The sequence below is a fragment of the Chroicocephalus ridibundus genome, chromosome 9, assembly GCF_963924245.1.
Source record: "Chroicocephalus ridibundus chromosome 9, bChrRid1.1, whole genome shotgun sequence".
In the NCBI taxonomy this organism is placed as follows: domain Eukaryota; kingdom Metazoa; phylum Chordata; class Aves; order Charadriiformes; family Laridae; genus Chroicocephalus; species Chroicocephalus ridibundus.
Genome location: NC_086292.1, coordinates 20,169,585 through 20,193,960, shown reverse-complemented (window position 1 = coordinate 20,193,960; position 24,376 = coordinate 20,169,585). Strand labels below are relative to the sequence as shown.

The 24,376-nt window shown below is 35.6% G+C and overlaps 1 protein-coding gene across 3 annotated transcripts in view; it reads left to right on the top strand.

The window, feature by feature from the left end:
• DIAPH2 (diaphanous related formin 2) overlaps nt 1–24,376 on the top strand; it is a 230,455-nt gene that overhangs the window by 9,276 nt on the left and 196,803 nt on the right. Inside the window, exons 2-9 of one of the 3 annotated variants that reach the window (XM_063345688.1) lie at nt 6,816–6,848; nt 9,247–9,423; nt 10,925–11,029; nt 15,292–15,312; nt 21,266–21,405; nt 21,781–21,855; nt 21,943–22,012; nt 23,438–23,574. In XM_063345688.1, the coding sequence (XP_063201758.1) occupies nt 6,816–6,848; nt 9,247–9,423; nt 10,925–11,029; nt 15,292–15,312; nt 21,266–21,405; nt 21,781–21,855; nt 21,943–22,012; nt 23,438–23,574 (758 nt within the window). The remainder of the gene's footprint in view (nt 1–6,815; nt 6,849–9,246; nt 9,424–10,924; nt 11,030–15,291; nt 15,313–21,265; nt 21,406–21,780; nt 21,856–21,942; nt 22,013–23,437; nt 23,575–24,376) is intronic. The other 2 variants (XM_063345690.1, XM_063345689.1) reach the window with 2 other exon arrangements.

The following is a 24,376-nucleotide window of genomic DNA, read 5'->3' as shown; positions in this document are numbered from 1 at the left end:
TCTTGGGTTTTTTTTTGGTCGTCTTATATAATGGGACAGCAAGAACTGTTGCTCCCAGGCAATCTTCTTTACTAGAATTGCTTCAGTTCTTTTCCACTCCTCTATGGCAAGCAGATCTCAACTGCTTTATTCTCGTCAATGGAAAAAAGTGAGGTGAGGAAACTCCTTTTGATTTAGCACATAATTTCTTGGCTGAGCTCTGCTGCAGTCTCTCTAACCTTTACAGTCTTCCATTCTCTACTATTCTACCATTTTCAAGCAGTGCTGTTTAATTTTCATTCTCCAGTTTATTTACAGCTCGGTGGAAGCATTCCCAAACCAGAAAAGTAAAGTGTACAGCAGTAAGCATTAATAAAATTTCCATCTGTAAATGAGATATACAATTTCCATTTTCAAATTTTACAAATATACATTCACGTTTGAACTTCAGACAAAGTTGGGCTGGATAAGACAGGCTTCCTAAATCCATTGAAGTTAGTTTACAGTATTCTGTGATTCAAACTAATTCCTGAATGACTTACAAGATAAGCAGTAATCCCATCAGTTAACATTTTTATATTTAAACCCAATTGTTTTGTGAATTTATGGGAAGACCTTTATAAAATTCATGTGGGTATTCATGGGTAACCTAAGCACATACCACACTTCAACACTTCAATATTATAATAAACTCATCTTTTTTTTTGCTTACATTTTTCCCTTCAGCAGAAGATAACAGATTATCCACAACCCATTTATAAACATCTGTAATCGTACTGAATTCCTGTTACTTGTTAACAGGGAATCTCACCTGTACTAAAGTCAAATGATACTGTTGGCTTCTTCATTATTATGTGTAATATAATTCCTCTCTATTCACATGCAGCTTCATTTCCTACTTCCCTGAAGGACAAATAGTCTTCTCAGGAAGCTGTTATAAACAGGAAAGAAGAGGAAAAGGAACAGAAAGCCCTTGTGTGTATCACATCAGCTATAAGTTTGGTTTAACCCGATATGCTTTGGCTGCTGAGAGTCCATGCCTGCTGAAGTTACGCGATCTAGAGTTTCTCTTCAAGGAAGAGCCAAAGTTCCTTGCTATGGCAGCGGCATTGCTCATTTTTCCAAGTTTTAGTATAATTCTATTTATGATTAGGGGAGAAAAAAGTAACTTTACAATCAACTTTTTCTTATGAAGGGATCAAGTACTGCTCTGATCAAATACTTGTTCTTTGCTAGGAAGTCGGTGCCTTAGAAGACAGGCAACATTATTCTAAGAAGTTGTTGATGTGATCCCTGTGACCATATATTCCAAGACTGCTGGGTACAGACAAAATGAATAAGTTCACAAGTAATTCCTGCTTCTTTGGGTCACTGCATCCCTTCTACTGCCAGTTCCTTTGCGGGCTGCGTTTTGGTTGGTTGGATTTTGTGGGGGTTTTCTTACTATTTAAAACATGACCCAAACAAAACGAATACATGTCCTCACTTCCTTAAAGTCTATCAAAAGTAAAATACTCCATTTTCAAGGAGCTGCCCAGTATCCAGTGAAGCTCTTCACAGTATAGTCTTTATGTCAATTTCTGCAACTTGCTATGGGTCTTCTGCTTTATTTTTAAATTTATCAGTTGTGTCCCAACAGATGTATTCTACTGGTTTTATCCTCTCCTCAAATGTTTGCAGAGGAAAATTCAAATGGACTGACATTTATTTCAGTGTTTACTGTACCCACAAGAGCAAGAGGTGTTGTCGAAACCAACAGCATGCTTAGTTAAGAATCTTCCCAAAACTATCCCTGCGTACAACAGGAAAAGTATAATTGAGCCTGTCACTTATACAGGCGTATTAGGCTGTGCTTGCGTGCACTGTGAAATAGGAAGCAAGTAAGCAGGAATGAAAAAGAAAAATTGTGCAAAAGTACTAAAGAATTTTCTCATCAGTTTCTCAAAGCAGTTTCTGCTTCGTTTTTCATGAAGATTTCAAAAGAACTCTCTCACTGTCAAGTTAACTTGTCATTGCTCATCTTGAAAGAAAACTCTAGGTTTCAACAAAAGATGAATCCCAGGTTTAAAGCATATAATTGTAGTTAAAAGGGCAGCATGTCTATAAAAGGGTAAAAACAAACTAAGACCGCACTTCAGTAAGAGTAAAGATGAACCTTGTCATAATAAAAAAGACTTCTCTCTTTAGGAAGTGAGGTATAAAAGGAGGAGCCCTGTTCTCACTGCTCTTAATTGACCAAACTCAGTAGCTTTATAATAGCTTTCACTCAGTCTGAGCAGCTCCACAATGTGTCTGAATGAAAAGATCAGCCACTTGCACTCAGGAGAGGCCGGAACAAGGAAGGAAGATGAACAGCAATTTGACGTGCATCAAGTATCACTGTCTAGCAAAACTGGCTTTGTTCTGCTGCTATGCTGAAAGCAAAAGCCCAAATCCACTGCTTGCTAAGCATAACATTGAGATAAAGTCTGCACATACTCTGTCAAGAATTGTTTTGACATAGTTTTTCCAGTTTAACTGTTCCAGATTTTTTCAAAAGCACTTCACAGTAATATTATACCAAAAAAAGCAAAGGCCAAGTTCCCTAAAAACTCAAAGCTCGGAATTCAAACAATTGCACTTCTGAAAAACAAGCAGCAGAGACAGAGGGCTGAATGTGGTCCTGACAGGCATGTGTGGCAGAAAAGCAACAGGCGCGCAACCGGTACGGGGAGCATCTGAACCATCCATGCACTGCGCTAGGAGCTGTTAAGTCCCAGAAGGTGGTCCGATGACTATTCAAATGACTAGTTTAGCAAGTGGTCTCAGTCTGTTTTCCTGGAAAAAAACACTTTCTGATTTTTTTCCAAACCGCTGGATTTGTTTGCTGTGGTGCAGTAAACACAACATGCTGATACTGACAAGCAGTCCTCCCCAATACCGGTACAATAGGGACCACTTGGACAGATGGCTTCTTGTCTGATAAAGTATATCTGGCACTTTTTACAGGCACAGAAAGCTACATGGGTGTATCAAAGGATTTTTGAAATGATTCCAATGCACTTCTAATCTACTGGCTTAGGAGGTGCGGCTTTTGAAATAAGCTTTCTTATCATACAACATAATTGGCACTCAACTATCTGAATCCTGTTTGTTTGGTTTTTTTTAAATACAGTGTTCTTCAAGAAAGACCATTAAAGTATCCATTACCGAGATTATTAGATTTGAAAGTGAAATTATTTAAGGCGAAAATAAATACAATGCTAGTCCGCAGATGCCCCAAACAATAAAATGTATATGGCAACATCGTATATGCTTAGCCTGACAATTCAAGTACATGAAGTAGAATTCCCGTACTTATTTTCCCCATTTACGCTGCTGACAATTGGTGCAGTCCCACATGCTGTCTTTATACTGTCAAATATGACTTATTTTCTTTTTTATTTTGTATGCAAATGCTTACCTATTCTAGTGCAACTGATACACTGCATGTAACATGTGAGGTCTTGCTGGAGGAACCTGTTGTTCCTATGCAGAAACTTAGTACCAATTTTTGTTGCTACAGTTATTTTATAGAGATTTGACAGACTGGCCAGAACACTTAAACTAAGAGATTCTTAGTGAGCCCTTTTTGGGCTTTAAGGACATGTAGACATGGAGTTTTGTACCTGCTTATTTGTGTGAGTTGTCGGTGGTGGTATTTGATTGTTGGGTTTTTTTCTTTTCTCTTTTTTTTTTTTTTTTTAAATGTGTCCTATAAAACCTACTGTTGGTTAATGATTATGCAATGCCACCCGCATTTCAAAATTAAGTACTAAAATAAGTAGGTAGAGTTTCTGAATAAAAAAAAGAAATTACCTGAAGTTGCAGCCTGTGTGCAGAAGCAGGTGCTGCAGCCCACCACGATTTGCCTGAGCAGTGTGCAGTGGAGTGGAAATTGCTGTTAAGTTTAGAAGTTACCCAGCTCATCGCTATTTCGTTGTAGATGTGGTAAAATGTGAGTTGCTTATGACTTTATTTTTGTGGTGGTAGTGAGAGTCTTGAGTGTAACAATTAAGAACATGGCAAAGTAATACTTAAATGTAGTTTAAAGATCAACCAACCCATGTAAATGCACCTTAATTTACAATTTATGGCCAGCTCAAGTGATCTTGAAAGGTTTATTAATACGTAAGTTTGAAAAATATTCAAGTGAGTTTTGCACTAAAAGTTAACGCAAGCATTTCAAGTCGTTTAATTCTTTGAATGTTGACATTGTTACTGCGGTAGCCTGAACTGAACTTGGATGAGGAAATAGTGATTTTTATACCAGTAAATGTAGTGAACTGTGGTGAAAATCTGTCTGCTGTTTTTATGTGTGAGACTTCAATTACTCTGAATGTTAACATGGCTGAGACTGACCTTTAAGATAAAAGACTAGTGTGATGCAGTTGCATTAGTGTATGCTATCATTTTTGTATGCCTTATTGTTGTGATCTGTCAGTACTTATGCAAGTAGTGGGATACTTAGAGTAAACTAAAATTGGGAGGAGTAAATAGAAAGTGATATTTTTTTTAACTATTGATGGACAGGAAAGACTGTGTTTAAAAGGAAGAAGCTCAGTCACTTAAGTCTTCTAAATGAAGAACTAAGTAAATCAGTAGGAAATAGTTCTTTGATCTAGGAGTTGAAGTTCCATGGTTTGTGTTGATATTACATACTAGGAGAGAGAGATGATATGCTGCTGTCTTGAGTTGTGTGTATATTTATACATATAAATATTAATTTTATATCCCTTATCTGCAAATGTTTTATCATAGGGGCTTTTGCAAAACTTTTGCCTTTGGGCTGCTTCTAAAATCAGGGAGTTGATGTCTTTACCAGCTAGGAAAAGGTTGACTTCTTTTCATCTTGTGATGCAATGGCTGAAAGAATAATGCTAGAGGACTTACTACAAAAACTGATATCTTCAACTTCCTCCTGGGGAGGTAAAGCACTTTTGGTTTATGTTCTTAAATCAGATTGGAAGCATGATTTCTTTGTTAGTATAAGAGACTGTCAAAATTCTGTGTCAGTGAGAATCTGTAGGTACATAACTGCCTTGCCTCTGCCTCCAGCTACTTGCAGTATCTCTTCTACCTGTTAAATGTGTTGCTTATCTTGAGTAGCTACTGGCAGCAATGTGGCTTATGCCCCATAAGGAAATCTGGGGAAGTGAGCCTGAGCTGTCTGAAAAAATGCTGTGTGCTAGCTTGCTTTAGTATTCTCTATTTTGCCCAGAGGAGTTTGAGTGACAAATGCAATATAAATGTAGAGATGGAGTAGATTATCCCGTTCCAGGTTCTGGGAGAGATTGACAGTACTTCAATGAGAAGGGGAAAAAAAAAAGAAGTATTTCTAGTACAAGTGGCTGCTAAAACGGATACAGAGTTTTAGAACTTCTTGCTTACATAGTTGTCTTTGGATTGAAGTCATGGTTAGGCTTTACTTCATTTGGAATTCCTGCTCAATAATCCCTATTCAAAATAAAAAGTCTATTTTCTAGCATAAGGACATGCTTATTTTCATTTCAAGATTAGATTATTACTACTTTTTTGAAGTCCAGGTAACAAAAAACATGTGTAGCTGTAAGGAAGAGGTTTGAGATACAGCAATTAGGAAGGTGAAAGGTTGTTGGTGTCAACATCTAAAAAGATTTTGTCCTAGCTGTCCCTCTTTCCCACCTTGATGCTGCCTCCACTATTTGCGTAGTCTTCGGATTTCTTTATTTCAGAAATACCATATTGATAATTGTAGCCAAGTAATAGAAAGTAGAATTAGAAGGAACATGGTATCTTAATATCTTCCACCAAGGGGAAGTAAAATGTTGTGTGGTGTATGTTGAACAGTTCCAGGTTCATTTCCTATTGAAGCCGTGTACTGTGTTAAGGATAGGCAGTGGTATGGGCTATTGACTAGAAGCACCGTGATCACTTCAGCTGGTGAGAGCATAACCAAGGAATCTGAAACTTTACTGTCCAAAAAAATAGGGTCGCTTTTTCCTAACCAGCGACTTGCAGGGCTGTGTCATTAAGGATCAATTACCATACTCTTTCATATAGAGCCCTTTTGTCTGTGTTGTGTCCCATCCCGCTCCCTCTCCCGAGTTCTAGATCTTAATTACCTGTTAATGACTGCTTGGTGTAAACTGAGCATTGTTTATAAACCAAATTCTTCCTTGAAACAATTATTGGTATGCAATATAGATTGCTTTCTTGGCCGTGAATAAAGATGTGGTGTTGGTGATCTTTGTCAGCAGGATTTTACTGCTGTTAAGGAAAAAGTGAGAAGGTATTAGAGGGGGAGAGATACAAGTGACTAGTTTGTACATCATCAGTACACTGGCTGTAACCAGTTCATCTGTCAATTTACGTTACTTGGTGTTAAGGAGAAATTGGCAGAAGGGCTCAAGAAGCTGGGGCACAGGAAATTCTTCTCAACTCCCTGAGTCTCAAAAACTCTGTCAAAACTGGGAACGTCATATAGCTATCTGCTGACTTGGTTTGAAGTCCATTAGTCCCTGTTTGTTTTGGAAAGCTTTTTAAGAGATCTTGCTGCATTTTTGTGAAATAGTGGGGGTGCTAGAGCTACACACGTTTCGGGTTTATGAGTTAAATAGGCAAAAGACAAGGTGAAATGGGATGCAAGCCTGCTTTTTCACATAAAATGCAGTAGATTCTATGCTCATTTAGCTGCAGTTTTGTTAGAACACTTACTGAAATTTCAAGTGCTTTTTAATGTTAGAATGCGTGAATTATAGACTTCTTTATTCTGAAACAGTAGGTAATTGTATTTTTTTTCTTTGATTTGTGTGTGTGTTTTTTTTTTTTTTCAATAGAATATTCAAATAAAAACTTTGGCAGATGATGTGGTAAGGTCTTTGTAACATCTTAATTTGCAATGGTAACTCCACGCTGCATGCTATTTTACTCCAAATGTTGTGGACAATATAACATGTTCTTATAAGGATATTAAGCATTAGATTTCAGAAAATTGAGTTACTATTCCTAAGCGTAATTAATGATATCTATTTGGAGAAGGTTAAATACTTTAGTAATATTGTGTGTATGTTGAAACTGTTATTCAGCAGTTCAAGTGATACTTCTCTTGACCTTTCTATTAACAGTAAAGGATCTGCAGTGGTTCTTTAAAGTTAGTTGCCATATGATTCGAGTGGAACCATTTTGGGTAATAAGTGTGTACTGTATATCAAACAACAAGTTTGTATTCAGTAGCACCAACTTTATAATTCTGAATACTTCAAAACCTGTTGCAAAATATTTTTACAGGAATATTTTTACAGGAATCAAAATTGATTTCAGTAAAACTATAGACTTTTACTTTCTACATATAGTAGTTAAGCCACACTGGCCACTTGTTTAATCATCACTTACATGTCTGAAATGAAGAAATAATAGCCAGTAATCATGTAATAGATTCATTTATGGCTTTAAAGTGATCTCGCCATTGCAATCTGATTACACAAATTTGTTGTTAATAAGGTCTACTTGAAACAGATCGAAGTACAGTGAAATTGATCTTAAATGGCTTTTTCTTTGTGACTGCTGAATGGGCGTTGAAATGTAAGTGAACAGTAAAACTGCATTTGATGTTTATTGGCTAATTTTGGATGCTGCCTTTCAGGCATTATGTCATATCTTTGGCCTCTTCAATAGGCTATGCCCTAATTATAGTTTCAAAAATTTAATGTAAACTATCCTCATAAGGAAAAAAAATGGGATTAAAGTAAAATTGCTGTGTTGTTTAAGACTTTAAGAGTATCCTTGTAGGTAATATGTTTCTGTCCACAAATGTAAGATTTCTAAGGAAAGAGGAAAACCCAAACTCAACTCCCGCTCCCTTCAAAAACATGAACAAAGCCTCCAAAGAAATTCAGAGGGCATGCAGCTTATCTAGGGATACTTTCCCTTCAAAAAGTGAAGGTAATCTCGTAGGATCTCAAAAACCAACAACAACGAAAAAACCCAACAGCAAAACAGAACAAGAAAAAGAAACAAAGCAAACAAAGAACAAAAAAAGAACCTTTCTTCCCCATATTCCACAGCACTTTGTCAAATTTCTCCACTTCTGACTGAACTAATCTAAAAATGAATCCAAATTTCATACAAATGAAATACTCCATTAAACATTTCACGCCTCACAGAGGTGGTTTGATTATAGAAAATAAAACTTTTGGTTTACGTGTCTTCATAGAGATGAATTGCTATGAATGGTACTGGTAGCCCTACATAAGCTGCAGTTAGATGGAAGCACGTCTTCATAAGGCTGTTCAATGCCTGCAACAAATACGCTAGTATTTGTTGATACAAACAGTTAACTTAGAAAAATTGCTGTAGACATAACATTCTCAAAATGAACATATGTGTATATATATATAGTTAAAGACAATATTATTAAATAAAAAAAATTCTGACTTCAGAATAGAGTTGTATGTTAATAATACAGAAATAAATGGCCTTATAAGGAAAGTGCTCTTGTTGGTTGTTTCCAATATTAACAAATTAACTGAGTAAGCATGCTTTAAAAAAAAAAAAGGCGGGGGTTTGGTATAAGGCATAAAACAAGTCAGCCTTAACCAGTGAAACGTCGTTGCAGACTGTATAATATGCTTTCACTAATGTCTGTTATGTGTATTTAACTATGGATGGCTGCTTCTACGTGAGTAATCCATTAGCTGGCTTTTTAAAATTACACACTAATTTCAGGAGCCGGTACTCAAAAAACACTTCAAGGAATTGTGAACTATGCTTGGAGCATTAATTCCTCTACAAACTTTATTTTACTTTAGCAGGATTTTTTTATAAGCCTGATGAACTTGTGAGTACCTCCTTCCCAACGCTGGCTTTTTCAGTTGTCCTCCAAAGACTTATAGCTCTTCAGGTGAAGGAACGCTTGGACATTACCTTTGTGGTACCATATTTATTCACTATCAGGATAATAAGGGAGTAATGTGAGAAGATGAACTCAAGATTTTGAAATGCTAAGAGTTTAACATAGATGGTATACTTTTGAAACTCTGAGAAATAGTTATATCCCTTTTGCATGTGACCTGTCATGAATTTACCTTAAATGTCGTTGTCTTTCTATGAAAAGTAATCTCTGAACGTTAGAGTATTTTTACTTACAGTTCAGTTTGATTTTTTAACTCTGCTGCTTGGATTAACTAAAAATGTGTGTATTACTGCCATGTAATTGGCTGCTTTCCTGTATTTCTATTTCTGCTTATTTTTAAATGGATGTCTTTGCAGCGTGACAGAATAACAAGCTTCAGAAAATCAGCAGTGAAAAAAGAGAAACCTCTCATTCAGCATCCTATTGACTCTCAACCTTCCATAAGTGAAATCCCGCTTTCCCAGGCGCTTGTTGATGAGCGTTGTATGAACTTATCAGAAAAAGAAGTTATGGATCTCTTTGAAAAAATGATGGTAAGATGATGTGCTACATTGTTTTAGTAGGTCTTAATTTGTTTCATGTTGGCATTTATTATGTAGTAGTGATTTTCAAATGTTGTCGTTTTGGAAGTAATAACTACTTGGGAGGGTATAGCATAAGACTGATAGACCTGGCTGAACTGGCACATAAACAACTGAATAACTCATAGAACGCTAGCATTATGTATGTTTAGATTACTCTACTTCCACAGAAAAAACAAAGGCAAAAAGCAAAAAATAAAAATTGTAACCTGTTGATTGGGTCAAGATAACCTCTATAGAACTTAGTTGCAGTAGTTAGATACTGCTGTTGAAGGATAGTTTTTAATAAACTTAAGTAAATTCCTTTGGAAAAGAGTCATTTCCATTCATAAAATCTTAATGTATAGAAAGCTGAATTTTTGTGTGGTCTTGAATATTTTCTGTTTTAAGATCACTCTTCAAGGTTTGTGATTCTACTCACAAGTGAGCTTTACCATTAGTCATACAGAAACCAACTTTTGAGGTAGGTGTTTACTAATTCTGCCATGCACATTGGTGTTGATACGTGAAGTATCAGGAGACGGAGGCTTTTGAGTATTGTCAAAAATACTGTTTTTTTGTATCATTTTTTAAAATTATTGTAAACTTCCAGTCAGTATGGCTTAAGAACTGTGCTGTTCCATTAAGTAGTTCTACTTTGTTCAGTAAAGTTGTAAATATCTTTTGAAAGATAGGATGAGTGTTAATTAATACTTGCTTGATTTTCTTGTTAGTTTAAGGGATTAATTTTAAACTTTTCCAAGTAATGTTAATTGAAGCAGACAATAGGTCTGTCTTCCACAAAGTAATAATTCTTCAAAAAAAACCTGCTATCTAGTAAGTTATTACGGTAACGTTTACTGGTCTTAGTTGCTAATGTGAAATTACTTTGACTTTTAATAGCAAGACTAATCACTAGTAATGACTACGTGTTGTATTTAATCCAGTTATTAAGTTGAAACAGGCATCTTTGGATTTAATATAGCAGAATATTTTGATTTTTTTACATTTATTTTAAATACATAAATGGGAACACATTCACATCTACCCCTGCCACAAGCTAATAATCTATATAATAACAGCAGCCTTCTGATTAGATATTGCAGGAATGGTGTCCATTGTGATGATTTTATAAAAAACACAGGAACTTCACAAGAGTTAACACTTAGGTGATCAACTTGAGGTGTAGAATTCTTGATTTTTGTCCTTTAGTTTTATTTCTTGAGCCAAACTTCACTAATGGTAACTACCCTTGATGCAACTGTAATTTTGGCTAAGTCCTGAAAACAACGAACACTTGAAGTGACAGAATGAAATGAGAAAATCAGGTAGCTCAGAATTAAACTGAAATGCAGATAAGCTGGAAAAAAGTCACTTCTTTTTGTTTTAAAATGAGCTATTTATTCAAGAAAAAGAGTATGAAAATAACAGAGACTAATAGAATCTTGATGTTGTGTGGTCTGTTTCTTTACAGGAAGACATGAATCTAAATGAAGAACGAAAAGCTCCTTTAAGAGATAAAGACTTGACCACAAAACGTGAGATGGTTGTCCAGTACATTTCTGCAACTGCCAAATCTGTAAGTAGTCACTTCTCCAAGACAGATGAAAGTAAGAAGCTTAGCTTTGTGACCATTATGCTTGTCAAGCTGAAATTTTCAATTTTTTTGGTCTGGATTTATCTTGTAAGAGTGGTAGGAAAAAAGCCAGTCCTGTATTAACTAAGATACTTCTAAATGTTCTAAATGCTTGCAGCTGTGTCTGAAGGGTTAGTTTGTATTTCAGTTGTTGGGCAATGTAGAAACTTGATGCTGTCTTGTAAACCACAAGAAATTGCAGGACCAGTGATGCAGTGTAATGAATGGAGCCTGAGTGTAGTTCTGTGGGATTCATTATACGCATTTTTGGTATCAGAAGTTCTTGGAAGGCATAGCATGACATTATGGTTTCAGTAGTGACATACATATTGGACATACAATTTACAGTGTTAGAAACAGGGAATTAAAATACTGAAAGTATTTAAAATTGAAGTACAGTCACTATTTTAGCTTAATTTGGATGTGTTGAGTACTGTAGGTGGCTTGAAGTCGGTTAAATACTCTGCTAAGCAATGTTCTGAAGGTAAATAAAATGGTCTTAAAATGAGTTTTTAAAGCACATTTTGAGGGGAAAAAATATTTTCAGACTTTTTATTCACATTGATCATTCTCTGTACTTAAGTTGAATTGATTATCCCTTAGTTGATGGATCCTTCATGCAGAATCCAAAAGTGTCAAAGAACCACTGGATGCCCCAATATTTGCAGAGAAATACAATTTCAAATAGTGAAGAGCTGCAGTTTTTCTGCAGTGGGACTAATAGTAGTGGGACTATTAATACTAATTAGGTGTAAAATACAGCAGTAATGCGTCTTGTGTGTTAAAAATCTACTATGGCAACTGTAGTTCTTATCATGTAAAAGGACAATATGCCACAAAAATTCATGGATGAAGCAGAGAGACATATGGATGTTGTGATTTCCCTAGAAATAGGTTTTATCCTGATTTGTGCCACTACTTGTTGTATAAAGAATTTTAAAGAGGCCCGTGGTGAATTCTGAGGAACTGAACGTGTTGCTGTACTGGGGAGAAGTGTTGGTGAGCTTTGTGTATCCAAGGGACAGCAGTATGCTTGAAGTGATAAAATTTGCTATCAGCATAGTTCTTGAATAAAATGAGGTTAACACATATGATTTTATTTGGAAATTAGGATTAATCTCATCCTTTTTTTTCCCCACTTCAGTTATTGTGCACAATAAAAGGTTATTGGAAATGAAGACTATGTGTGACATAATTGTTCAAATACATAAAGGCAGCACTCCCAGCAGTTCTACAGAGCTGAGTCTGAGTGCTAAATACAGATAACATTAAATAATAATGTGTTTCTTAGTCCTGTTTGCCAGTTTATTTCACTATGTCGGTGTCTGCCTCATGAATCTATAAGCATGGACTGCAAGCAGGACAATTGACTTGTTTTTCTTTTAAACTTTAAAATCAGCTCTGCAGAGTTAAATTTCAAAAAACTAAAACTACAATGAAACACAATTATTAAATGCAACTGATTTGCATTGAGCATTACAGAGTTAAGTGGAAAAAAATCCTTGCATTATAATGTGAAGATGGTGATTGATGTTTCTGAGAGGAGTGACGTTCCTGCATGAGTCCATCTGAAACAAAATCCACAGTCCTTTAGTCTGTCTTGGAAGGAATTCAGTGCTTAAAGCATGGTCTAGCTAAACATACAAGTTATTGGAGAATTATTCAAGCTTACGCAGTGAATATTGTGAAACTTCCTGTTAATATACTTTGCCTAGACTATCTTCGGGAACTATTGATTATGTGTTATACGGTTTTTGTCTTCATTTGGTGATCAATGTTAAATCTTCCATTTTCCTTAGTAAACAAAAATATCTTATTGAAGCAGTAGAAACTTTCACAATGGAAGTACTCACTATTCTTTTCCAAAAACATATTTAGAAGATAGTGATTTCTCTTATATATATATTTATATATAGATATTGAAATACAGCTGCCTCAAGTATGATAATTTTGTATCTGAGTAAGAAAAGCATGGCTACCATTGCATGTCTAACTGCTGGAAATTTTAACAGATTGCATCACTGCTACCATATGTGCTGCAGCATGGGAAACTTATCAGAACTGGGGATATGTTTGCCAAAATGTACTAACAATTTAGGAAAAAAAAAAATTAATCAGATACCAAAATGTCCTCATACATGAATGTGCACTTTGAACTTAAGTCAGCGCCAGTATGGATGTGTTATGCATATGAAAAATGTTTTTCCTAATGGAAAAATGGCTTGTGTCAAAGCTCGTGTGCTTCAGTAAGTCCTTCTTGCAATTGAATCACAGCATTTGAATGGAATAATTTAAGGTTGTTCAGAAATATGAATGACCTTTCTGTAGTGTGTTATCCTAACTTAGCTTTTAAATAGCTAGCATCTTAACTGGTTTAAAAAATATAAAAAGTAGAGCTCAGTTGTAAAATGTTGATTGGGATCTTACCATAAAGTAAAACCTCACTTTCACTGTTAATTTCGTCTTTTGTTTACTTTAAACTACTGATTGAATACAAGCCCTAATCAATCTTTACTGTGTTGTGAATTATCAAACTTTCTTTTCTTCAGGCCAGCTTCAGGCTTGCCTTCCATGAAAATGCTGATCGCATTCAAAATTTATCTTTCTTAAAATTTTCTACCTTTTCCTTTGTCACAGATAGTTGTTCATCTGCCTTCCTTGTTTATACTGAAAATACTTGGGCCTTTTCTTCTGCTTAGAGCTCATGAAGCACACTTAACAGCTGATGTTACTTTTCTTCCAGTTCATTTCATGTTTTGTTTTAGTTAGGCTTTTGAGCTCTCTCCACTCATTTGAAAATATCACTCATTTGCTGATGTTGTCTTAACCAAATTATTTTAAAATTTGGTGCTTCGTTTTCTCTGCCTTGTGTGCCATCTGCAGCATGTTGACCATGCTTTTCTGAAACACTGTGCTGTCTTCAGAGTTCCATGTGAGAAAGAAAGCTTGGTTTTCAAAGGGCGAAGCTAATAAGCTGGATGCTTTCATGTGAAGTGATTGTCTGTGCTTCTGATCTGAGAAAGATTGTTGAGCATGGAAATTATACTTGGGAAACAGTGAAGGGACTTGGTGACCTGTCATCCTGAAGGAGTTGAACATTGGTGAGAGAAGAAGGTAGCAAATTAGGAAAAGAAATTGTTGTGTGATGACAGTCCATCGTGTGCTTCTAGAGGAAGCCTCATCAGGAAGAGAAGAGGGGATTGTGAAAGACTTGCAGGGACTTCTGTCTTCTGAAAAACTTCCTAAAAGAATAATGGAAACGACAAGAGTAGAAAATGAAGCAGGTAGAGGCTGAACAGATACAATCAAATTCAGATATCGGAACAAAATAATACTGTCTTAGGCTCTTACTCAGATAAAAATGGTTATTCAATAAATTGGCTGCTATTAGATTGCAGCAAATAGCCGACAAGGAAAGGCTTACAATATTTACACAGAAGTTTGTAATCCTGGTGTTCACAGGAACACGGTCATTTGTGCAAATACATAGAGCAGGGCAGAGATGTGCTGCCTTTCTGCAGAGTCTCTTCTGTGTAAAGTCAACTCCTCATTTGTGCATAAACAGAGATGCTGTTCCATGGTAAAAAAAGATGTCATTCTGTAAATCACTGTTTAATTATCCATGTAATTAAAAGCATCCATACTGAGCAGTTGAAGAAAAATGCCACATGAGATTTTCTGAAACGCAAGTTAGATTTATAACTGTAGGCTATGTTTTTGATTATGAAGACTTAATTAAATTCAGCAATGACATCATCTAAATAGATCAAAAGCTCCATAATAAATGAAGTTGTTATACATACCAGGAAGTCAGTATGCCATCAGGTTTTTCTGTAGTTTTCTCAGTGAAATATCTGACCTGATAATTTTAACAAAATGGCATATCTCTTAATCTTTCAAGATATAGATGTCAGTCTAGGTATTTAGTTATTTGTTTGTAAATGTGTAAAATACTGATCATTCAGCAGCAGAATATCAAGAACTTCAAATTATATCTCCTACAGTAGGACTACTGTTTTCCTGTGTAGAAGCTGTAACTCTTAAACAGCTTGGTAAAGTAATAAAAGAATGTAACTACTACTAATGATTAAACACTGAAAAATTTGTGTGATGCTACATCCTACTAAGTACTTTGCTGTGTTTATTTATATATTATTATTATCTTTTTTACACAATAACCTCTCTTGGCTGACCACTGCATGCAGATAGTCGGAAGTAAAGTTCCGGTGAGTATGAACATGACAGTTTTGTTCTTTCTTATGAATACACTTCCATTTTTAGAGATTAGGCTGGAATACGTTGGACTTCTATCTTGGCTTTAAAAGTTCAGTGGGCATAACCGAATCCTTGTTTTATCAAAATAGTTATCAACTTGCTCAATCGTGATTATCTTGACAGTATAAATCATTGATGGCACTTTTGAGGGATCTGTTTTTTAAGTTTTCAGCAATCTATTTCCATATACTTTAGACTTACTTTGAACTAATCTGTTCACAGTGAGCAGCAAATATAATTTAGACTTGTCTTGCGTTTTATTGAAGGCAATCACTTGAAACTTTAAATTTACAGTATTTGACTTACCTCATGCTGTTTAGATGTGATTTTTTTAATGTCCTAATTGTCAGCATTCGTAGTTGATCATGGAAATGTCAGTTGCTGGACGTCAGTGTGAGAATAAGATTAACACAGAGAATTCAGAAGGTCAATTAATCAGCATAAGATGAGATCACTCACAGCATAACTTTTTTCTTAAGTGCTCAGCTATGTTTTATGTTAAGTCATGGTTGATTTTTTTTAAATTATTTTTTTAAAACAAGTATTTGGGACTTTATTTGTTGGACTGCATTCAGCAAATTTTTGTTTCCTTGAGAAAAGGATTTGTCTGGGAATAACTACATATACATTTGAAATGATGGCTGAAAGCAAAGATGTGCTATTTAATTACGGATGGACTTTATTTTTGATTGCAACCAAAACAGGTTTTTCAGGTACTGCAAGGTTTTCTACTTGGGTCATATTCAGTACTTCTATTTTGTAGTGAAAAGAAGAAGGAATAACCTATGACTTAAAACTGTCTAATCATTACCTCAGATGTAATTAAATATTTAAGGATATAGTGCATAGGGATGAAGAAATTTCAGTTGTCTTTGCTTTACTCAGAGTGGTCTTTAAACAGACTTTTCTCTCTGTGTTCACCAGTACTTCTTAGTTTTGTACACAGTACTGGTCTGTATGTCGACTGAGAAAATATCTAAGCACAATGAAGGTATTTAAAGATATTTAATTTTTGAGGGGACAAAATTATCAACTCTTCAGTTCAGTGAGTTAAAACCAGTTTCAAATAATTCCTGCTGCCATGTAATTTCCTTATGAGATGAATTGGCCTGAACAACTGCTTTGTGAAGAGATTATTTGGTAAAGAAATAGGCAATAGAGAAACTTTGTAATATCTGTTTTCTTCCCCATGCCTTTTAATTCAGAGTCTGATGGAGAGCAAGAATAGTTATGCATTAAATGCATGTTTTTGCACAGATAACTTGCAAAATGGTAAAATAAGAAATGTCCCTCTTAGAGTATGGGTTCTGCACGTTATTGCTTAAAAATGCACGCATCTTAGTGTGCTGTTTCTCAGTAAGTGAGTGGTCTTCCCTCACTTACTGATTCCTCCCTTGGGAGAGATGATAGGATATCAACTATCCCTTGGGAGTTGATGGCATGTGCTGGCATATATAGTTATTTTCCTGAAGATTTACAGTGGTTAGGAAGGAGAAGAGTTTTGGACTGTTGGGTTGTAGTAACAATTGCAGAGAAGGGGTTTGCCTGTTAGTTGGGAGTTTAGAGCTTTAAGTTATTTGAGTTTTACTTGGGATCTCAAGCACTGGTGCCCGCTTGTCTCTTTAGCTGCCTGCAAGGTAACCTTTCCTTGCTTTTATAGACAATGACAATTGTATTGAAATGGCAGCTGCACATCTTCTATCTGTGAGGCATTAATGTAGATATCTAAAGTAGGATTAGCTTGTTAGTTTTGTTTTTAATGGGTTGAATTAATACATTTGGTTAATATCTATGGGGTGAAGTGGATATAAACTGTGTAAACTTCCAGTTTCTAGTTCAGGAGCTGACAGCGTTTCCTCATAGTTTGAACAAGGATACTGCTTTTCCAAGTCAAATGTGCAAGTCAAAATACTCTAGTATGTAATATGTAAATGTAAAAATAACTGAAAACGCTTTCATAAATTTCCTGAAAACAAACAAACCACCCCCAAACTTGTATCATCTGACTTTGTTATTGTACTCTAATTAAAATATAGTGGTTGCTTTGCTTCAGGTAGAAACAGAATTGTATTAATAGAGAGTATGCAAAAGCTCTTCTGTTAATTGTTGGTGGGGGGGAAGGTATAAGCTATTACTTCCAATTCTTTAATAATTATGCTGGTACCAGTTACTTGTTTCTGTGATAATAATCACTCTGAATAAAGAGTGATTTATTTTCTAAATTATGGAACAGGTACAGTGAATCAGATAGAAGCGACCACTTATGATACTGTGAGATTTCTATTCAGTGTGCTGGCTGCCAATGTTCTCACTGCAGTACTGTCTCATGGAACCAATATATTTGCAACTTCTTCAGCTGAACTTGGCTTTAGCTTGAGAGCTAATGAAATCTGAATTGTCTGATACCTCAAAGAGGAGTAGTTTGTGCAGGGTTTTCTGATCTTGTATTTGAACTGTTACAGCCCATCCATTTGTTTCAGGTGTGCTCCTGAACTCCACCGTTCTTCACCTCCAAGTAGATAGAATATCTGCTTATTCCCCACAGAGGGAAAAACTTTTGCTTTTTTCCATTTTGTTAGATATTGGTTCTCAAGCTTTTTTACTGGCCTCTGGTGGCATGTCTGCGTAGTGTATAAAGCTGGACATTTGCTAAGTCCTGGGTGAGGAATTTCTTTGTCTAGCCAACAACTCTCAAAGTAGAGTAAGAGAAACTGAAATAGAAATCTCTAAAATATTTAATTGTTGTCTTATTTCCTAAATATTAAAAAAAAAATAATTGTGTAGGAAGAAAATTATGCATAAGTTTTTTCCACTGTGTCCTACACTGTAAGGTGTCTGTCCTGTCTCTCTGTCACTCTTGTCTCTTAAGCCCTGAAATGTGTCCTACACACAGATTTGAATTGATTTGATTTACCCCCTTCATGGAAGGCAAACTAGGTTCATTTATATACTTGTTTTTTTGTGGCACTTCAGGAGATCCCATAAGCTTAGTTTTTCACTAAAACTTCATCACTTCTAACTTCCTTGGAGAAGGATTTTTAACTGCGTGTTCCAGGCTTTCATTTGAGTTGCCATGAATGAATAATTTTATGTCTTACTGTGAAGGTGACTGCTTATAAAGTAATTTCTAAGATTGTTGATCTTATGCATTGACTTAATCTCTGGAAGTTTTGGTGTGGGACCTCATAACCCTCTGAGTTTCTTTGTCCTTCGCTTTTGCCTTCGTCTTTATTAGACGCTCTCACATCAAGCACATCTTTCACTGAGATCTTGTACTTCCAAGTAAATGAGAAGTGTATATATATTCGATTCATGTAAAGGCATAGCATTACTTAAAAATAGTATTCCAATCAACTCTCTTTGGATAGGAAAATGAAAGAAATAGCATCTGGTTGTAGCACTCCAGTTTGCATGGCTAGAGGTAAGAGTGGATTGAGACTGAAAAGTTGATTTCAGAAAATAACACAAATTAATCCTGTTAAGCTGAGAGTTCTCTAGCATAAACTGGAGTATTTGGGTGAAAGGTTTTGAGAATGGATGGTTTATGAACCATCTTTACTGATCCTCTGTTTTGAAGAGGGGGGAAAAGGGCAGAGGAGATGGTTCCTTATTGCTATGCAGTTAAAGGTGCTTAGTCCTAGAACCAATGAAGAAGTATGCCTGTCCTGTAAGGCAGGGTAAGGAGGCTTAGGACAGCATGCTGACAATTCCTCCAATTTTCAACCTATTGTAACTGTTTTTGAGGGAGTCATAGGTCTTCTGAAAACAAGGGGCTAGGCTTGAAAGGAGCCTTACTAATAGAGGCCTCCTGGACTCATAAAAAGAGGAGACAGTAAGAGCACACCTTGGTTTAAATATGAATGAAAACGTAGCAAAGCCCTTAAATGGCTCATCAGAATAGAAATCTCCTTTGGAGGTGCAGCAGACTGCAGTGGAGGGGCTAACCACAGGAAATGGTTTTCTTGGGAGGAAAAAAGTACATCTTGCATTCTAGATTGCTTTTCAGGATCTGGTTTAACATGTAATGGCATTTGACTGAAGTTGCCATTATCACATCTCTTTATAGATTTTGTGGCTTATCGCAGTGTTTCTGTTTTCTTCTCTTACTTTTGAGGTTTTGTGAGTGGCGGTTGTCCGAAAGGACAAAATCTATATCCAGTATTGTGTAGATGTGTACATTAGTTACACACATAATCTTTTTCAGTTTCCATCCAATGCAACGAACAGCATAAAGCTGTTCCTGTTTTCTAGTTCTTTACGTTATGGTCTTTAAGACTGATGATTTTTCTGAACTATGATGATTTTTAATATGTAACACTAATACACTTACCTGAGTTAAAGTCAGTTCCTACTCTTATAATCTCCACCTGTTTACTTCTTTTTCCTTCTGTGGAAGAGCATCTCTTTGTTTAGGAGGTTGGTAGTGGCAGTTTTTAGTTCCTTTATATCCTGTTTACTCATGTTTGTCTGTCTTCGTCCTTTGATGTATAACTGGCATCCATTGTCCACCTAAAGGTGCTGTATGTGTCAACAAGAAACATCTGTAAAGTTGACATAGTCCAGAGGACACTGTCACCTTAATGCATTCACAATCTGTGTCAGATTTTTGTTTTGTTGAGGTGAGGGCAAACAATCTGAAAGTATACAATCTGAAATGTGAACACTTACACAGTTCTGTTACATGCATTAATACTGGAATGTATGTAGGTCAAAATCATTAACTTAAATGTAGACAACTCCTTTTTATCATCAGCCATACTTAGTGTCATTTTTGGAAAATGAATGGTAAGAATTTGAATAGAGCAAACCAAACACTTTGTATCTTTTCAAAAAGCTGTGTAGCTTTTTGAAAGAGAGACAATGAGAAGATTACAGTAGTCGAAGAAGGTCCTGATACAATTAAAACCAAATACATATAAATCCTATTGTAGGTCAGGCACTTTTCATATTGCCTTTACACCCATGACATCTTTATCAGGTTCTTTTCAAGAGACCACTTAGAGCTAAGGAGCTTTGGGAACTGTATGCTAATCATAACCACTTTTCTGAGATAAGCCTACTTTTCTGCAACTTGTCAGAGCTGTACAAAAGATTAGTTGCACCCTTTGGTAAAATGTTTTGCATATTGTTCATGGTTTTCAATACTACAGCTCTAAGAACTGATTATCAGGTATTTTAGTATTGAAATACCTTGTAGGAAGGTATTCTGTAATGGCGCTTCAGCAGGGAGATGAGCTCTCTGTCAAATCTTCCATATGATTCTTTTGTAGCAAACGAGATCCTCTAGAGATCTTTATTAGTGTCCAAACATGGAATCACTGAGTCATGCAGTTGCATGGTTTTAAAAACACTGATTTAACAGTTGGTGGATACCAGCTCCTTTTCAAAGTTATTTTCAATGGCTTATCTTCCTTTTGGAGAAGAGAGAATTAATTTTAGAGTCAGGATATGTCCATAGTGATAATGCACAGCTCTCTTGAAATGGAAGACGGGTACAGTGGGGAATGATCAGACAAGCTTAATAACAAGTGGGGAGGTGTTTGTGTGTCTCTGTTTATGATTGTTTCTAATACAGGGTGTGAAGTAGATGTTAAATGAGAGTGCGTAGCAGTTAAACGTTTTAATACAACTGAGTTATGGAATTAAATTTGTGTTTCCAAGATGTGGTACATGCACGTTACTCAAGGAAGTGAAGAAGATTCCAGACAAATATTTACCCTTGTGATGCAAAACCTAAACTATTAAACGCTTATGACAAATGAAAGTCAAGTCAGGTGTCTTCAATAGCTGTACAGGAAAAATGGTGATTTTAAAGTTCATGTTGAACTATTGGCCTTACATGTTATCAACTAAACACTACTGTGATCAATATAACATTAAGCAGCATTCTGTCTTCTGTGATAGGGTGGACTGAAAAACAGCAAGCATGAATGCACACTGTCCTCGCAAGAATATATTCATGAGTTGCGATCTGGAATTTCAGAGGAAAAGCTTCTTAATTGTCTAGAGTCTTTGAGAGTGTCTCTAACTAGCAATCCAGTCAGGTAAGTAATAATTTTTGCTGTAGTTCTAACATCGTGCTGGTTTTGCTAAGCAATAAAGAATTGTGGGTGTTTTTTTTCTGAAAGCAGAGTAATTATGCTAATGCTTGTTGGCACGAGAAAGTAGTTCTCAGCACACTGGAAAAGAATAAGTGAAATGTTTGCAGCTGTCTGTGGTATCTTCTCACCTTTCACAGTGGTTCTCGACAGCTTCTAGTTGTTGGAACTAAGCATTTGTCTTAACGGTTGATCAGGTCTTCCTGGGAAGTGAGACAGCAGCGTCTATGACGAGATGTACAAGCAGTATTGGAGGCATAACTTTGCAAGTTTTAAATTTAATTGAGACATAATTAAAAGCATTTTTCTTCCTTTTTCCAGCTGGGTTAACAATTTCGGACATGAAGGTCTTGGACTTTTGTTGGATGCATTGGAAAAGCTTCTGGACAAGAAACAGTAAGGACTGGGATCATTTGAAGGGAGGGGTAGGGGAGCTTGTGACGATTGTTTGTACTTAACGTTATTTTCCTCCTCCCTTTCAAGGCAAGAAAGTATTGATAAGAAGAATCAACATAAACTTATCCAGTGCCTCAAAGCGTTTATGAACAATAAAGTAAGAAATATTTTAAATTTAAATACTTCTAGCGTGATTGTCTTTTGTTGACTTCAAGATCTATGTAGCATGCTGAATCTCAGAAAAGGAAGGAAAGCTTGTCTATCCGGTGTCAGCTGACTCTGACTTTGGAAACATAGGTGTTAAACTTAATGTAACTTTTTGTTGAGACTCCTTTTCATAGACCTTTCTGAATATGCATTTTTGTCTTATTTTTGTTAAATACTACTAATTTTTGGAAGTAAAATATTTGGCAGACAGAGGGTGTTAGTATGGGTGTAAGGTAAAGTGAATTCAGAAACAAATTGCTTGTGAAATTGAAAGGAAATTTTTTTTTCTAAATTCAGATTTCAATACATGATTGCTTTTGTTCATATAATGTCTTTTTCACCTCATTTTAAATTGAGTATGATTTAATATCTTTTTAGCTACAGTTTTTAAGTTGGTAGGTAGTAGGTAAAGGATAAAACTTCGATCTAGTTTGTCTTATCTAACTTGTTTCTAACATGGATTACTTATGTTCGTAAAGTGAGAGTTCCGTTTCTAAGTGTTAAACTTGTGATTTTGCTTGATTCGTAGCAAAATCTAAAGTGTTGTCGTAATGATTTATTTCCCCCCACCTGTAACAAATAATTGGATTAAAAGTTTTCCTAAATTGTTGCTCAGTTTAGTAAAATCTCACAGAATAGGCTGTCTGAAATGGGAAAAGCAAATTTAAATGGTTGCATGCTTCCACCCCTGCTACTCCTACACTTACAGTGTAACTTCAAACAATTAGATATCTGATTTACCAACTATCCTGTAGTTAATGAAAATGAAAAAGAGAAAGAATGCTATTTTTAGCAATTTTAGATGCTAATCTAATTACTTTTTTATTATTTTTTTATTTTCTTATTTTTAGAAGAAGAAAAAGAATGCTATTTTTAAATAAATGCCAACATGCAAGTTTTTTTGATTTATCTGTACAGAAAGTGAAATAGAATATACAATAAATAAAAGAAGATAGTTGTTTCAAAAAAGAATTTCAGTTTCTATTGGTCATTGTGTGGAAAGTATTATTTCAACTTGCCAGGAGCTGTTACAGTTACGGGGGGGGGGGGAAGATTACTTTTGCATACTGTTTCAGGTGTTTCAGATATAGATAGAAAATAAAAACTGGTTTTTCTTTTGGTGGTTACCTGATTTTACAAGATATGGCATCTTCCTTAAGTACTGACTCCCTCTTTCTTAGAGAAAGCCTCAAATGTAAGATTGGGAAGACTGACTTGTGTCCCCAGGTGGTAATAGCCAGAAGGTTTTAGCAGGCTGTTGCCAGACTTCATATGGGGAGGTGTGTGTGAGGATTCCTAAGGATCTGAAGCCCAAAGATGATGAATATTCAAGGTGAATACAGTTGTTTCACTGTAAGCTTTTTTTTCCTTTAAGTATGGATTGCAAAGGATTCTAGGAGATGAAAGAGGTCTCTTGCTGTTGTCAAGAGCAATTGATCCAAAGCAACCGCACATGATGACCGAAACAGTGAAACTACTTTCTGCTATCTGCATTGTTGGAGAGGAAAATACGTAAGTAAGATATTGAAACAAATTGAGGGTTTGGTGTTTTGGTTTTTTTTAATGCTCTTGAGTTGTCAGTTTAGACACAGGTGAGAAAACTTAGTGCAACAAATGCAACCTTGTTAAATCTTTGTGTAATGTAATTTAAATTAGAAGAGACTTTCATGTGTTCTGATGCATTAATTCAATATTAAATCAGACAAAAGCAAATGAGCAGAGATCTACAAACTGTGGCTTAAGTGGAAGCTCTGAAAGGACTATCATTGCCTACTATAGAGAAGACTTAATAAGCCATAACTGTTCATAAATGGCTGCTGAAAAAGGAATAGATAACTTATTTCATATATACCCCTGATGAGTATGATCAGGAATTGTGAACTTTTAATTGCCACAAGGAAAGCTGTCAGATTTAAATACATTTTAGAACAACGTTAGTAAGTGGGGCACTACTGAGCCTATTATTGTGGGGAGGAGTGAGATTGGGACATCTTCCCTGCGGCGGGGAGGAAAATTACTGATTCGATACCACATGTTAACATTTTTTCATTAGTTTAGAAGATAATATTAGTAATGTAGAAATAAATATATTTTTTGGATTTTATTAAAATATCATCTCTCTACCTAAACATAACAAATTTGTCAGAGGCAAAAAGTTGTCATTTGTAGCTGAAGTTTTGAATAGTTCAAGTTATGGAGTTATGTAGCACATGTCAGTGAGCTTTTTAAAACAAAGATAATCAGTTGGTATACGTCTGCTTTGAACTATGGAGTGTCTTAGTTTACTGAAGGTTGAAAATGACAAACTCCATGT